The sequence below is a fragment of the Trichosurus vulpecula genome, chromosome 5 (genome assembly GCF_011100635.1).
Source record: "Trichosurus vulpecula isolate mTriVul1 chromosome 5, mTriVul1.pri, whole genome shotgun sequence".
NCBI classification, from domain to species: domain Eukaryota; kingdom Metazoa; phylum Chordata; class Mammalia; order Diprotodontia; family Phalangeridae; genus Trichosurus; species Trichosurus vulpecula.
This window is the reverse complement of record NC_050577.1, coordinates 20,074,284-20,089,791: the sequence shown is the minus strand read 5'-3', so window position 1 is coordinate 20,089,791 and position 15,508 is coordinate 20,074,284. Positions and strand designations below refer to the sequence as shown.

General features: G+C 43.6%; 1 protein-coding gene across 2 annotated transcripts in view; it reads right to left on the bottom strand.

Moving 5' to 3' along the window:
• Nucleotides 1-13,496: 13,496 nt before the first annotated feature.
• CREB5 (cAMP responsive element binding protein 5) overlaps nucleotides 13,497-15,508 on the bottom strand; it is a 419,901-nt gene continuing 417,889 nt past the window's right edge. For both annotated transcript variants that reach the window (XM_036760413.1, XM_036760412.1), the window contains one exon: nucleotides 13,497-14,058. In XM_036760413.1, the coding sequence (XP_036616308.1) occupies nucleotides 13,895-14,058 (164 nt within the window). In that variant the 3' untranslated portion in view covers nucleotides 13,497-13,894. The remainder of the gene's footprint in view (nucleotides 14,059-15,508) is intronic.

Below are 15,508 nucleotides of genomic sequence, written 5' to 3'. Positions count from 1 at the left end.
AATTTTAGTTCTTCAGAGTCTGTGGTCTTACGTAATCATATACCCTTACCCGGGGGTATTAAAAATACCATGCTGTTTCCCAAAGGCAATTCAGCCTGCTCTCCTCCTGTCTAACTCAGGCTTCTACTCATTGTCCATGAACATTTAAACTGATAGATAAGCTCCCTGCTTTGTGCACTCAATTGAACAGTGTGGTTGGGATAAGAGGCATTCAGCACCCTCACGTGGATCACTGGGCAAAACTCTCTGAGATGTCATTGATCAAATCAGTTGTATTCATTTTATGTATATTCTATATGTATCTGTATGTGCATCCCCAGCATCTAGCACCATGCCTGGCACACACTAGGTGCCTAATAAATGCTTGTTAATGGACGGATTGCTATATTTTCATATTGTCTTTCCTGTTAGAGTGTAAGCTCTTTGAGGGCAGGAATGGTTTTGCCTTTTTGTCTTTGTATCCCCCAGAGTCTCACATAGTACCTGGTATACAGTCAGTGCTTAATAAATACTTGCTGATTGACATGTGACCACGTTGATTTCCTTGTTTGGTGTACATTGGCTCATTCCTTGGCCATGCCCCATACATGAAAGCTCTCCCTCTTCATCTCCTCTTCTTGGCTTCCTTTGATCCCTGCCAAAAGCTCATTTTCTACAGGAAACTTTTCCTGGTCCCTACTCATCCCAGCACCTTCCCTCTGCTGATTGTTTCCAATCTGTTCTGTCTCTATTTTGTACATAGTTGTTTGCAGGTTGTCTCTCCCATTAGACTCGGAGCTCCTCGAGGACAGGGACTGTCTTTTGCCTTCCTTTGTGTCCTCAGGGCCTGGCACATGGTAAGCTTTTAGTTAATGTTTATTGATTGACTGTGAGAATGTAATCTCCTTGAAGAAAGGAAAAGTTTCCCTTTTGTCTTTAGGTCCCCCAAAGGCTAGCACGGTGCCTAGAGCACAGTAGGTACTTCATAAATATCAATTGATTGATCCATCCAGGACATCCTGAAATATTTGAAGGCTTGATACACAATGTCACCCACCAACAGGAAAATGACAAGCTATTATGAATAAGGTCAATGAATAATAATAATTATGAAGGAGAAAAAGAGAAAAGGATCTTACAAAAACATGAACAAAAAAGATGAGGTAGCCAAGCAGCAAGATCAAGGGACCGAGATCAAGCATTTTTATAGTGTCTTAAGGTTTACAGAGTCCTCCCCAAATGTCTAATTTTGTCCTCACAACAGCCCTGGGAGGTAATTGGTATTATTTTGTCTCCATTTTATAAATGAAACTGAGGCAGACAAGTGAAGTGACCTGATCAAGCTAGTAAATGTCTGATTTGAACTGGGCTTCCAATGTCTGGATTTGAACTGAGTGTTCTAACCACTACACCAATTAGTTGCCTCATTATATGAGGACATAGGCAGAACTTTCATAGGACAGGCATCATAAGAGTGAACATTCCCTCATCCCCTTACACCTGGACTGTTGCAGTAGCCTCACGATCAGCATCTCTGCCTCAAGTCTCTCCCCACTCTAGTCCGTCTTCCACTCAGTTTCAAAGTGGTCTCCTTAAAGCAGAGGGCTGGCCAGGTCATCCTCCCCTCCCTTCCTTCAATGAACTCCAGTGGCTTCCTGTTATCTACAGAGGATCAAATTCTCTTTCTTTTAGAGCCCTGCACACCCTGGCCCTGTATACCTTCCTTGACTTCTGACCCCTCCGTCCCCTCCACATCCTCTTGATCTTGTGACACTGGGCTCCTTGCCATTCTTCAGACACAATATGCCATCTTCCAATACTGAGCTTTTCTCAAGCTGTTCCCCATGCCTGGAATACTCTGTCTCCTCATCTCTGCCTCCTGGTTTCCTTTAAGTCTCAGCTAAAATCTCTCTTTCTCCAGGAACCCTTTCCCAATCTCCCTTGATGCCAGAGCCTCCCCTCTGCTGATTATCTCCAATTTATCCTGTCTAGCTTGTTTATAGATAATTGCTCTAATATTGTCACCACCATTAGACTGTAATCCTTGAGATTGGGATTGTCTTTTACCGCCCCCCCCCCCTTTTTGTACTTAGCACAGTGTCTGGCACAGTGCTTAATAAAGCCAAATTGACTTGACTTGATATTAGTATGAAGCCCAGCTTTGCTATTTGCCATCTCAATAAGTAGTAAAGCTGGGTTTCCTACTGATACCAAGCCATGGGCAAGTATGACCAGGGACAAATGGAACCTCTCTGGGCCTTACTTTTCTAAAAATTAGGACTAAGTTCTGAGAGTGTCCATACCAGGCTTGCCCAAAGGGAGATGAAAGTTTGGGCCATGAAGCTCTTGAGGATGGCCTGGGTGTGTGTGTGTGTGTGTGTGTGTGTGTGTGTGTGTGTGTGTGTGTGTGTTTACATATGGTATGGTGAAGGGCAAGTGAAATTTTGGAGTGCTCCTAGCTCCCCAGAAAATGTTGTGTAGCCTTACCATAAGTCCTTTGGACAGCTCCAATATTGTGTCTTTGTTTTTTGGTGAGGACACTAAAGGCCAAAGCATTCTCTCTCTTAGAGAGAGGGTGGGGAGGAGAGGAAGAAGGAGAGTTGGGATTTTGAAAGGAACAAAAGTAAAATCCAATTTGGGAAGAATATTTATGTATTCTATCTTAAAAAGAATGTGCCATTATGGAAAGATGTTGGACCTGGGATAATAAGACCTGCCACCTACTACCTGTGGAATGTTGAGTAAGTTACTTAACCTCTCTTTGCCTCAGTTTCTCCATCTGTAAAATGAAGGGGTCCGCCTAGAGGACCTTTAAGCTTCCTTCCAAGGATCCCATGGTCAATTAGAAAATATCCCATATTCGGAGGTCCAAGGTGGGCACAAGTTCCCTTCATGGTTTTCTTCCTTGATCCATTTTAATCTCCATAAATTATGGGAAATAACCACTCTATGCAGTTCTTTCCACTTAGATCCCAGGAAATCACTGAGAAATATTGGGTTCAAACTTAGCATTGCCACCTCCTCCTCTTCTTCCTCATACGCTCTCAGAGCCGTTGGCCAATTCACAAGCAAGTCAAGACATCACCTGGGATGTCACTGGTCATCTTCAACCACTGAGAAGAGTAGTTACCCTGGGGGCCCAGGAGAACAAGTGAAATCCCTCTTCTAAGAAAGTGTTTCCTAATCTTCTTCCCACACCCCGACCAATTGTCACCTCAATTGATCCTGTATTTACTTAGACATTGTTTTCACCAGTCAAATGTAATCTCCTCGAGGGCAGGGGAACCCTCCAAATCCTTGAAGATGTTTACTTTGTCTGCCCTAATTTTTTTTCCCCACAGGCTAAACATCTTTGGTTCCTTCAATGGATCCTCATAAGTCCTAAACTTGGGGTTTTTCACCACTAACAAGCCAGACCCAGAGTTGGAATGACAAGAGTTCAAATTCTTTCTCATTAGCTTCCTAGCTAAGTGGTCCTGGGAGAAGTCACTTCTCTGGGCTTCCGTGTCTCTAGGCGTAAAACGAGGGGACTGGACTCAATGATCACCAAGGTCTTTTCTAGCTCCCAAGTCTGTCATCCACTGATCATCTCTCAGGTGCTCTCCAACTTACTAATGTCCTTTCCTAAAATGTGATGCCCAGAACTGAATGGGGCTTGACTGGGAGGAGTCTAGTAAGGACTTTAATTCCCTTAATACTGAATACCCGGCCTCTCTCTTGTACTCAATGTTTAGGCCCACATAATCTCACCATTGACTCATATCGAATTTGTGTTTCACTAAACTCCCTAGATCTTTTTCGGATGAATTCTCATCGGATCAAACTATTTCCCACCTTGGACTTGGGAAGTTGACTTTTTGAACCCAGGTATAAATGGTTTTACATTTATTCCTCTTACCCTCAGCTACATCCTCATTCGGAAGCCCATATAACAGCTCTTTCTGGAAAATGTTCTGGTGGTTTCAGCAACCGGTTAATATGAAATAAGTGAACCAGGCTTAAAGCAACAGCTCAAGAAAGATGAGTTTATGAAACGTGAGAAATTAGTCATTGCTTTTCAGAGGGAAAAGCAGCCTTGCCCTCCTTCCAACTTTAGCTCTGATTTTTTTTTTTGGAAGAGGGGATGCAGATTTGTAAATTTATTAGTGTAGGGAACTGCTGGTTAGGAAGCTCCCTTTTTTGAATGCAGATTAGCGACATGGCCTTAGAGCATAGAGAGGTTAAAATACTTGGCAAAGATCAAAGGTCAATATGCATCAGAGGAGGGGCTTGAACTCGGGTCTTTCTGGCTCCTAAGGTTGGCCTTCTATCCCTTTTCACCATGATGCCTTTTCTAGCTAATGCTATACACTCTACGCACAATTATTCAGCAGGCCTTCTGCCTGAAGGCGACCATAAAGATTTTGCCTCTTATCCCTTTTCACAGGCTCGGAGGGTCATCGATTTGTCTTTGGATGCGACGTCAGAGGCCACCTAGTCCAACCCCCTCTTTTGACATACAAAGAAACCGAGGGAGTTGAAGTGATTCATCCAAAGCTACCCAGGTGCTAAGTTTCAGAGATGGGATCGGAGCCCGAATCCTCTGAGTTCAGAAACAGTGGCCAGAACTTAGTGGCAAACCATCCTGCAGCTGTGGACGGGGAAGGGTGAGCTGGAAAGGGAACCAAACGATGCTGCCTACAGATGACCTCTCCTCTTCTTTTACACACAGACACACAGACACACACACGCACTGCCATCATTCTAGTTCACATCCTTGTTAAACTCTTCTTTGGACCATTTTAACAAGCTCCTCAGGACAGCTAGGTGGCGCCATAGTGCACAGAGTGTCAGGCCTGGAGTCAGGAAGACTCATCGTCCTGAGTTAAAATCTGGCCTCGGACACTTACTAGCTGTGTGACCCTGGGCAAGTCACTTCACCCCGTTTGCCTCAGTTTCCTCACCTGTAAAATAATCTGGATGAGGAAATGGCAAACCGCTCTAGTTTTTCTGCCAAGAAAACCCCAAATGGGAAAGTCAGAAGAGTCAGAAAGGACTCCACAGCCACAGCTAGTTCTGCCTCTGGTGTCTTCAATCATCTTCCCAAAGATGGTTACATCATTTATAGGTCAAAGAGAGATCAGATTAAGAGCTGAGCCATCTTTTAACAACTCCATCCTCCCAGCGATGCTGCATCACTGCGAGGAATAGAATGCCCGAGTCTCCAGAGAATTAAGGCTGGGTGGGGGTCACCCTAAGGGCAGTGGGGAGGTATTAGGTGGGTGGGAGCAGGCCGCAGCACATTGCCAAGGACGGAAAAGTGCGGTGGGGAATGTGATCACGGAGATGGATGGCTAGAAAGAGTCATCGGATCATTGGATCATAGAAGCAGAGGTGGAAGGAGCCTCGTGGGCTATTGGGTCCAACTGCTTTACTCTACAGATGAGAAAAATGAGGCAGACAGAAGTGAAGCAACTTCCTGGGTCACATATTGAGTAAGCACCCAAGGTTTCCTGACTTCAGCTCCAGCGCCATATGCATTATTCCATGCTGCTGCTTAAAAGACTGCAATGGCTTCCGTTGTCTGCACACATGGGCATTTAAAATCCTCCACAGCTTGGTCCTAGCCATGTCTTACTGCATACTATCCCCTTGTTTTAGGCAACATAGATTCCTAGACTTGTCTTGGCCTCTCCCGGTCTTTGTGTGCATTTGTCAGTGGTGCCTCAGAGAGTATCTTGGGATGGCCATCAGATTGGCCTCCGAGTCAGAGAGTTTGAGTAGCTCACTGGTACATCCTGGGGAGGAACTCTGTTGAAGAAACTCCCTTTTAGGATCCTTATCCCTTGTTTAACCCCCACCCCCAACCCTAACCTGCTGCCTCCATTTAAGAATGCTTTAATGTGATATAGCCACAAAGAAAAACTCCTGTCCAGGTCTAGTCCTCTCCTTCCCCTTCTACCAAAAGGCGATTCCCTTCCCCCATACTCTACCTCCCTGTTCCAGTAAAAGAGGCTTGTCTGGCAATATCACCATCATATTCATGTAAGGATCCCACCTTTTACTGGATAAGAAGCTTTGGCAAGGCAGTGAAGGCCAAGGACATCCACACAATGGCTGATCAAGAGGCTGGAAAACCTCAAAGCAGAGACATAACAGATTGGTGCATTTCCACACTGTTTAAAACACTGGGAAAATCCACAGAGAAGGCTGAGGCGTGAGGCTCAGAGAGGGCCTTCCTGGGAAGAGAATAGAAGAGAGCAGAGACGAACCAAAGATTCGTGTTGCCTTGGCTCACATACAGGGTGACATATGGCGGCATGCAAATACACGGGTTTGGGGAGAAGTACCCACTGGGGAGTCCAACACAGTACCAGAAAAGAAAGTTCTTGCTACCAAACTCCTTGGCCCTGTCAAATGGTTCAACAACAGACAGACGTTTGAGTCTATCAGTGCAAATTACATTAAAGACGTTTTACCATCTGCTTGGCCACTGCCCTTTAGAATCTTGGGTCTTTCCATCTGCCCGGCAGCTGAACCCTCATATGTGTCCATCATTCGAACGGGAACTGCCTGGGAGCAAAGACTGCCTTATTTTTCTATTGGCACCTTTGCACACAGTAAGCACTTATTAAATGCTTTTTCATTCGTCTAGGTAAGCCAGATATAGCTGTATCTGACTCTTAGTAGGACAGGCTGTGGACCATGAACAAAATAATAACTGGCATTTATATAGCACTTAAGGTTTATGAAGCACTTTACAAATACTGCCTTTTGATCTTCACAACCCCCTGGGAAGTTGGTGCTGCTATTATCATCCCCATGTTACAACTGAGGAAACTGAGGCAGACGGAGGTTAAGTGACTTGTCCAGGGTCACACAGTAGGTATCTGTCTCTTCCTGACTCCAGGCCCACAGTTCAATCTTCTCTAGCCTAGCTGCTTGCAGGTATCACTGGATACTAGTGACATGAAAGTCAGGTGAGTGTTGTTTCCACACTCAAGGGGGCATGTTCGGATGCTGAGCAGATATACAGGGTGCTGGACTAGAATCCTGACTCACCTTAGGGGAGATTGATGCAGGCTTACCTAGGTGCTATGAACTACACTCTCCCTTGTTCCAAATTCAGTGATTATTTGACACAGCATCCCTTGAAGCGGGACTTGACTACTAACAACTCATCTCCTCTAATTCTCTTCCCTGGTAAAGCTGGGCTGGATTTCCTTCAGGGAGAGCAATGGCGCGAGATGTATCACCTCTGGGAAAACTAGGGGGAGACTAGGGGTGAGTGGCTGAGTTCCTAGGACCATGGCTTGGGGAAAAAGAAATCTTCCCTCTCCCTCCCTCCCTCCCCGCAAGGTGTATTGGCAAGGTAACGGGGACCCCAGACCTCCCTGGGATGAGGCCAAGGGCCGGGGTAAGACCCAAGCCTCACCTCCTGCTCCTGACCACACCCACAGATTCACCACACCGAGCTCTAAACCTTCTTTGCACTTCAAGGCTTTATTATATTGGAATTGCAGTGATATTATTAACATTTGTACAAATGCACAAAATCTCGTCTCTTCTCGATAGAAAGAGATGTAAAAATCTGACCGAGTCGAACAGTCTCAATGAACCCATTGTCCATTTGTAACAATACATGTGTTCACAATGCAGGAACAACAAGGAAAACAACAAAAGCTTAACATAAAATGAAACATACCAAAGGCGGCAGCGAGTATTTACATGTATGTACCAAAATGTTCTCTCCTCCCAGGAAGGAAGGTGGTTGCTTTACATAATTAAACAAAGAGACAAACAAACATGGAAACTTTTGCTGTTGACAATGACAAAGAACCCCGAACCCATAACTCAGAATGACAGCACCTTTTGGAGGGACCTCCGAATGCTCACTTTACCCAGTTCAAAAAAAAAAAAAGGTCTCTATAGGCCATCCCCCTATTCTAGCCAATACCAGAAGAGTCATGCTCAGGGGGTTGGTGGTAGGGACCTTCAATCCTTTGAAGCTGCACTCCCTCAAGCTCTAACCTCTCTAGAAAGACTCTGCCCTCTAAGACGCTTCTCAAAGGTATCTCATCCACTCTTTAGAAGCATCTTCATGAGGCAGAATTGGGTTTAGTGATACCCAGGCAGTAGAGAAGAGAAGCTGCTGGAGTCATTCCAATGAGCTGGAGCATTTTCTCTGCCCTAATCACTTCCACTTTAATTCATCTCATACTATGTGCAAGGCACTGTACTGGGGATACAAGGAGAAAGCCCACTTCTCTCAATGCTCCCCTTCCTTTGACCATCTCTAGTCACATGTGTAGGGTTGAGAGTCTCAATGGGGAAGCCAGAATGCGAGAGGGCGTGGGGCACGTGGCCATTTCCAAGGGATATTTACACTAAGTCTTCTGGGTTCCACCTTCTCAGTAAGCACCCTGAGTCCAAAACTCTTTTACAAAAGAAAAGGAAGCTTGTAATATAGAACTTAATCTAGGAAAAGTGAGCACGGTGTAGGAAAAGACATCAAGATATTGATTTCTAACATGCCAGATATCAGAACTGGGTCTAATTATAATTCTGGAAACCTGTCCCGTGAAGGCACAAGTCTGACAAGATAGCCAACAACCCCTGGATGAGTCCATCTTTTAACTCAAGATCAGGGGTTGGGCCTCTTTTCTTCCAACCTGGTGAGAAAACATGTTTTCTAAAGAAAATTCATAAAATTAAAAAAAAGAAACACTCCTGAAACAATTTTAGCAATGGTCACTGGAAACCATCCTTTCCCTTCTTCCCACCCCCTCCCCCAACACACAAAAAAAAATAAAAGAGTTTTTAGAAAGAAATCCATTTCCAGCTTTACAATGACTCTATGCACTGATAGAGTTGGGGAGTTTTAATTTGGGGATTAGGGGGCTTTTTTTGGTATTTGACTTCACTAGAAATATTATTGCTTTTGCTTGTCCTTAGGGCAGAGCCTTGAAGCAAGGATGCTGCCTCTCAGGAAGTAAGAAGGCAGCAGAACCTTCTAGGGACTTAGAGTCCACCATCTCCAGCCACCACTGGCATCTCAGCGGCCTCGTTGCTACATCAGATCGGAAACTAGGTAAAGTGCATCCACCATACTGCCCTCTAACGACCCAGCCCCTCACCCATTCAGGACACTTTGGTTCTCAGGAAGAACAAGGGAGTTTGGAAAGTCAGCTGAGGCTTTACTGCCCACATTTTGCATTTTAGCACATTGGGTGACAGAGATGGAGTGTTTTGGGCACTGGCTGGTTCTTCTCTTCTCTTTGCAATCCTCATCATGGGCTGCTGGGAGACCGAACAAGGCTTAGTAGCCACCAGCATGTCAAAATCACCAGTGCCAATGTCTGAGCCAGTGGGAGAAGTGGGTTTTCGAGGAGTCATGGAAAAGGAGCAGAGCAGGGAAAACAGGAAGTGGGGCCAGAGACAGACAAGTAAGGCAGGGCCAAAGGACCACTGACAGCAAAGTTGGGGGTGGGGGCAAAAAGAGAAATAGAAAAAGAACAAAGATGCTAAAGTGCAATTTAAAAATATAAATAAGGTGAAAAGTAGAAAAGAGACTCCAAGTCCCAACTGTCCTGATAGGCAGGGTTCTTATCCAAATCTTTATTTGCCATTTCCTTCCCCTTCACTTATGTGGGGTCCGATGGGGCTTCAGAAGCCTACAACATTGGGTAGTGTAGAGGAATGGCAGTTGCTGGAGGAATTCGACAGAAGAAAGCTGAGACACAGTCGTTTGGACATTTGTGAGATGTGGTGGATGGCTAAAGAAAGCATTTCCAGTTATAATAAGAATTCCCCTTTAGCTGACCTTGGTTGCCTAAAATAAAAGGGCTCCTTTTAAAATAAAAAAGGAAATAATTGCCATCACTGTTTCTCAGTGCTCAGAAGCAGATTACAGAAAACTCTCAGAACAATGAAGCCCCAGAAAACTTTAAGCTTCCACCTAAGCAAACTTTTCCATCTAGAGATGGAAAATGGCCATTTGAGACCCTGAAAAAAATGGGGATACTGCACAGCTGGGCTTACTATAAACTAACACTTTGACTTCCAGAAACGAATACAGCCTCCACAAGAATACTGCTCAGATGGAATGTTTTAAAAATAACATTTATTAATAAATATGTTATAAAATTCTAACTGAAAAATTTCCTGTTCAAATGTTGCTTTGGTCCTTAAACTTGACTTCATAATTCAATGGATATAATTGAGAAAGTTTGACATTGAACCACAAAGAAGCACATTCTATCCTAGCTGAAAAGCCATTTTAATGGCAGTTATAGTTGCTTAAAAACATGAATTTCCTGCCCCCCCTCAAAAAAGCTGGTTTATGATATTAATGACAAGCTCTGCTACTGTACTAAAATTCATGAAAGTAATGGGCCGATCACTATCTGACTGCCCATCGACTTGCCCCCACTCCTAATATGGGCTGCATTTAGTTGCATCGCATGGAGAAGCTCCCAGGAATGTTCCCTTCCCTTTAAATCATTCTCATCCTTATAAAACACGCCAGGAAAGCACACCAACCACTTGTCTCTGACTGGCAGTGTTATGACTATGGCTTGCATAAATTGGCTCGGGGAGTGGGGGAATGTTAAGTGGGAGGACCAGGAAAAAACATGGGGCTTACAACACAAAGCTTGACAATTATTGCAATCAAGTGGGAATAGGATTTTCACCCTACCTGTTTGGGCCTTGGATGTTGAGAAATGTTTCATGAAGCAATTAAGTTGTGGATGCCTCGATTGGCATGAGGCTCCCCCTGGTAGACACGCCATCAAGAATGTGTTGCTGTTAGTGCCCATCAAACAAGGCATGGGAGGCCCTGTCAAAGTTCCCAGGTAGCCTGGCAGGGATCTTCAACAGAGATGCTGTTAATAATGAATAAACTACATTTGGATGAAGAAAGGCAGATTTGTAAACTTTCTTTTGGCCTCTGGTCAGGAGGTGCTCTTGGGAAAATGAGATTCAGTTCATGGATGAGATGGCTTTCGAAAGGAACAGGAGGGAGGGGGCTAGAGACGCAACAAGGAGAGGAGAACATCATCATCCTATGTGTTGAGACACACTGAGCAGAAAGACTTAGACGGCAGGGACTGTTTCAGGAAAGGAAGAGTATTTCATGAAGTTTTACGTAAGGTGCTCAGTAGCCAAATTGGTCCAGTCAGTGAAATACCCCACATCACTCTGCCCAGCGTTGGGTTTGGCCAGGGAGCCATCCATTCTGTTCAGCATCTTCAGAAGTCCTGACAAGTCCCCTGACATCTTTTATTGCTTGTATTTCCCCATTGCTAATGAATACACCTAAAGGCCCTTGGTCTGGAAAGAAGACAGTTTATTCTAATTATACGTTTAGGCTGCTTTGCTACCGTGTGGTTGGCTTGGCCTGCTTAGCATAAAAAACAGACGTAATTGAGCTATATAGAATGCCCATCAGTCAGGCTGTCACGTCGCTGAATTAAGTAAAACTCAGGCAAGTTCTTAACCGTCAGAGGCTTTCAGCTTAACAGCGAAATATATCAATTAAGAGGCTGAACAAAAAGGAAAACCCAACATTGATTTAGTGGCATGTCACTCCCTGGGCTTTCTGACATTAGCAGAACAGTTTTAGAAGTCTTTTTCATTAAGAATTACATAGACAGGAAAACGAGAAAAGTTTTGTTTTACTTGCATGTGTCTCCCCCTTTGGAAAAAATTGTCAAAAAACAATCATAAAATGAACCTGCAGTGGCCCATTTCCCCCTCCGACCCTCCCTCCCTACCTTTAGGACAGATGGTGAAGTCCTAGAAAGGAATTTTTGATGAAAAATACCTCCTCTTTTCAGAGCTAAGATATAAACGACGTGTTTCTTTCAAACCTAGTCCTTTGAGCACTTTCTTGGGAGGCAAAAATCAAGCAAACCCATCCAGTTGTTACCTCTGGAGCATTTTTTAAAAAATGAACTATAGATTCAGTATTTAAAATACTTTAAAATTATATGTTTGTCTAAAATATAATAAAATCCTTTACATTTATTTTTTTCTTAATTTTCTTTTTTTTGGTTCTTAGACTATATAATCAAGTCATGAGTTACATGGTACACTCAAAACCTTCTTCTGAAAGCAGTCGTATACATGGCAAGGGTTGTCAGAAAAAGAAATATCAATAAAGAGTTAAGTGTAGTACATGAACCATCTTTAAAATCATGACTTGTGACTCTCATACTTTTCTTTTGTTCTTCCAAAGAGGCTCTATTCACTCTGAGAGAGAAGAAAAAGGAAAAGGGGGAAAAACCACATTAATCACCTGGGGAACTTTTGAGAAAACACTATAGTACTGATCTTTAGAAGCTAACAAACCCACAGACAAAAAAATGGAGATGAAGTGCAACACCTGTTGAAAAAGTCTCGTCACCAGTTAGTGTCACCAACTAGCTTATTTCAAAGAGACCAGCCTTGATTCATTGGGCAGCAACAAAAGGTGCAATTTCACACAAGTCGTCAAGATGAGAAATTGAAAAATCATTTTGGGTTCTGCCGAGAACCTTCTTCGCCATTCTCCTGGTATAACTGCCTTGGAGCCAAAGGCTACTTTCCATGTGATGGGAGAGTAGGAGAAGCACCTGTGGAAACACTGGTTTTTTTGTCCAGGACTTGACGTTACTCTTCCTTTCCCATCAGGATGGTGAAGTCGGTTTCACAGGCTTAAAACGAAAAATAAATCTCAGGCTATTAGCAGTCGATGATGGAACGACGTAATGTGTGTAGTGAATAGAGCCCCTCTGAATTATTATATAGTACATGGATTTTCAATGTTACAGACGGGCCATATAAAACCCGTTGTAATTCAAGGGTGTGATGTTATTACCCGTATCGGGCATTGACTCACAATACAGGCTTGAACAAAGCTCCTTTTCCCAATGTCCCCACAGCTGCTTGTCAATAGCATTTCACCTGTGGCGAGGCCGCCTTTAACTTGCTCTGTTTATTAAAAACATTAAATCAGGCACACGAAACATCTCCTGGTTTCTATTTTGTAAAAACCGAGAGCTTAAATGAACCCCAGCTGTGGGTGAAGGGCTCTTGAAAGCCAGGGCTAGCCAATCGTTCTGAGAAGGGTGGTGTTTTAAAAACAACTTTTTTTCTTTTTTCCTCATAGAGAGGAGAAAAGGGGGATGAAGAAGGGAGAAGTAGGTGGAAATAAGAAAAAAAAGGAGGATGTAGACGGAAGGAGAAATGTCACTGGTGAGACAGGGAAGGACAACAGATAAATTTGCTAGGGAGAAAATGAGAAAATTCAAGCCAAGGTAATGAAAGAGAGAAAAGGGGTAGACATGTTAGAGAGCATTTTTTGTGAGTTTTATTTTATTCACTTTGTTCAGACATCCATGTATTATATAATTTTTTAAAGGAAAAAAAGAAAAAAAACCAACAACAGCAGCCGTGAAAAGATTCTAAATATACCTTGGAATCTGGGGATGTCACAAGGCCAACTCTCCCATGTTAGCTGTGATGCTTTCCCCCAGATGTACCCCTCCCCACCCCCAGTTACCTCGATAGGAATTTCAGTGGATTATTCCATTGGGCCCAATGTTGGAGTTGACCCACTTTCTTGATCTGAGGTCTTGGGGTTAGACTGAAGCCACGACTATGTACAGAAAGAGGTCAGTTTATCAATGAATAACTGGTACCAGAAAGTTGAAGAAAGCACCAAAGTGTTTCCCAAGCAGATAGCATATTAATTGCATAACTCCCTTTTTTATAACTAAGTATAAAAGACACGTTTCAATAATAACTATAAAAATGAATGAAAGCCAGTCTTGGAAGGGCTTGAGGAGTTTTCCAGGTTTGAGTTAATTCTAAAAATGCCCTTAGCGGAAAAAGGATGCTCTCGAAGAGGCTGACACTGCTTGTCTCTGGAGCAACGGGAAAGCCAGGAGTCTTAAAGGATGGGGTTCAGGTCTGTTCTGTGAGAGGCGAGCTGGCTGAGAGTGGAGCTTCCGACGACCTCGCTGACCGATGAGGATGTGGTGATGGTATTGTGTTGAATGACCTGCTGCTGGGAGCAAGCTGGGACAGGGCTGGCCGGAGGGCTGCTCTCGGGACCTGGGGGAAACACACGCATATGCATACCCCAATGTATTGTGGTATTCTTGTATGGACTTGTAGACGGCTTAGAGAAACATTTTTTAAAATTGATGCATATGAATTTCTCAACAGTTTCTCTTGGAAGGAAGTAGAAACTCTGTTTCCAAATTCCTTTTCCAGAGCTGTGCCGTAATAATGTTAATAATAATAATGATGGCAGAGTCAATGCGGCTTTAGCAGGTGGTAGGCTAGCCTCAGTCAAAGTCAGAAAAGACCTGGGTTTACATCCTGCCCCTGACACACTCCAATTGTGACACTATGGGCAAGTCAACTAAGCTCTCAGTGCCCCCGAACATTGGGTTTTACATTATAAATGCTAGCTGTTATTATTGTGAGGACCTAGAAGCGTGACCTTGGTCAAGTTATTTAAGCCATCTTAGTCTCAATTTTCCTCAATTGTAAACTAAGGGGACTGTTATCAGATGACCTCCAGCTTTAAATCTATGATCTTGTGACCCAAGCTAGAAATCACATCTCCTCATCTTACAACCCTGTCTTCTCTGTGTGACAATAGGGTGAGCACCTTCACTTTTCGGTGCCTTGGACAATTCTGTAAGACTCCAAGTTACAGTTGAGAGACACCTGCAATGTGGAGAATGGGATCCCAGAGCAGGAAGGAACCTTAGCATTGCAGCCAGTTCTTTTATCTGATGAGTCCACTGGGGGTGGGGCAGGGATGTCACACAACTAGTAAGTATCAGCATCATGTTTTGAATCCAGATCTTCTGATACCAAATCCAAGACCTTTTCTATTATGCTAGGCTGCCTCTCACAGTGGGAGTTCCCCCAAACCATAAGATCATAGGTTCAGGCAAAAAAAAAACCAAAGCAAAAAGAAACATCTGTTTATTTATTCATTTATTTTGAGCCAAGTCTGTGATCTTATCCCAGCTCCCTCCAACAAAGATCAGCATCTGATCTGCAACTTACAGTCTTAGAGAGTTGCCTGGGCATCAAGGAGTTAAATGACTTGTCCATAGTCACCTATCAGGTGTCAGATTCGAACCCAAGCTTTCCTGATGCCAAAGCCAGCCCTCTCTCCACTAGTCCATGCCTCTTGGGCATTGATGTCTATAAAAGAGATTTACTCCTAACACCCCTTCGATGTAGGGGGTGAGTTCCAAGTTTAGAACTGCCAACAAACCCATGCTTTCTCCATGATCAAAATAGTATAAGGAAAAGAATTCTTTTATACAAACTTGTCTCTTAGTTATATGCAGATAGTCAAGTGTGCTACCAAGATGGGAGGAGGACCCACATGAGGTAGGAACATTGTAGTCGCTCAATATGAAAAACTCATTTGAAAATATATTGATATTAAACTATTATACCCTGACCTTTGCCCCACCACCAGTCACTTCTCACTTTGTGTTGGAGAAATAAGATCTGAGAAATGTAGAGAACTTGA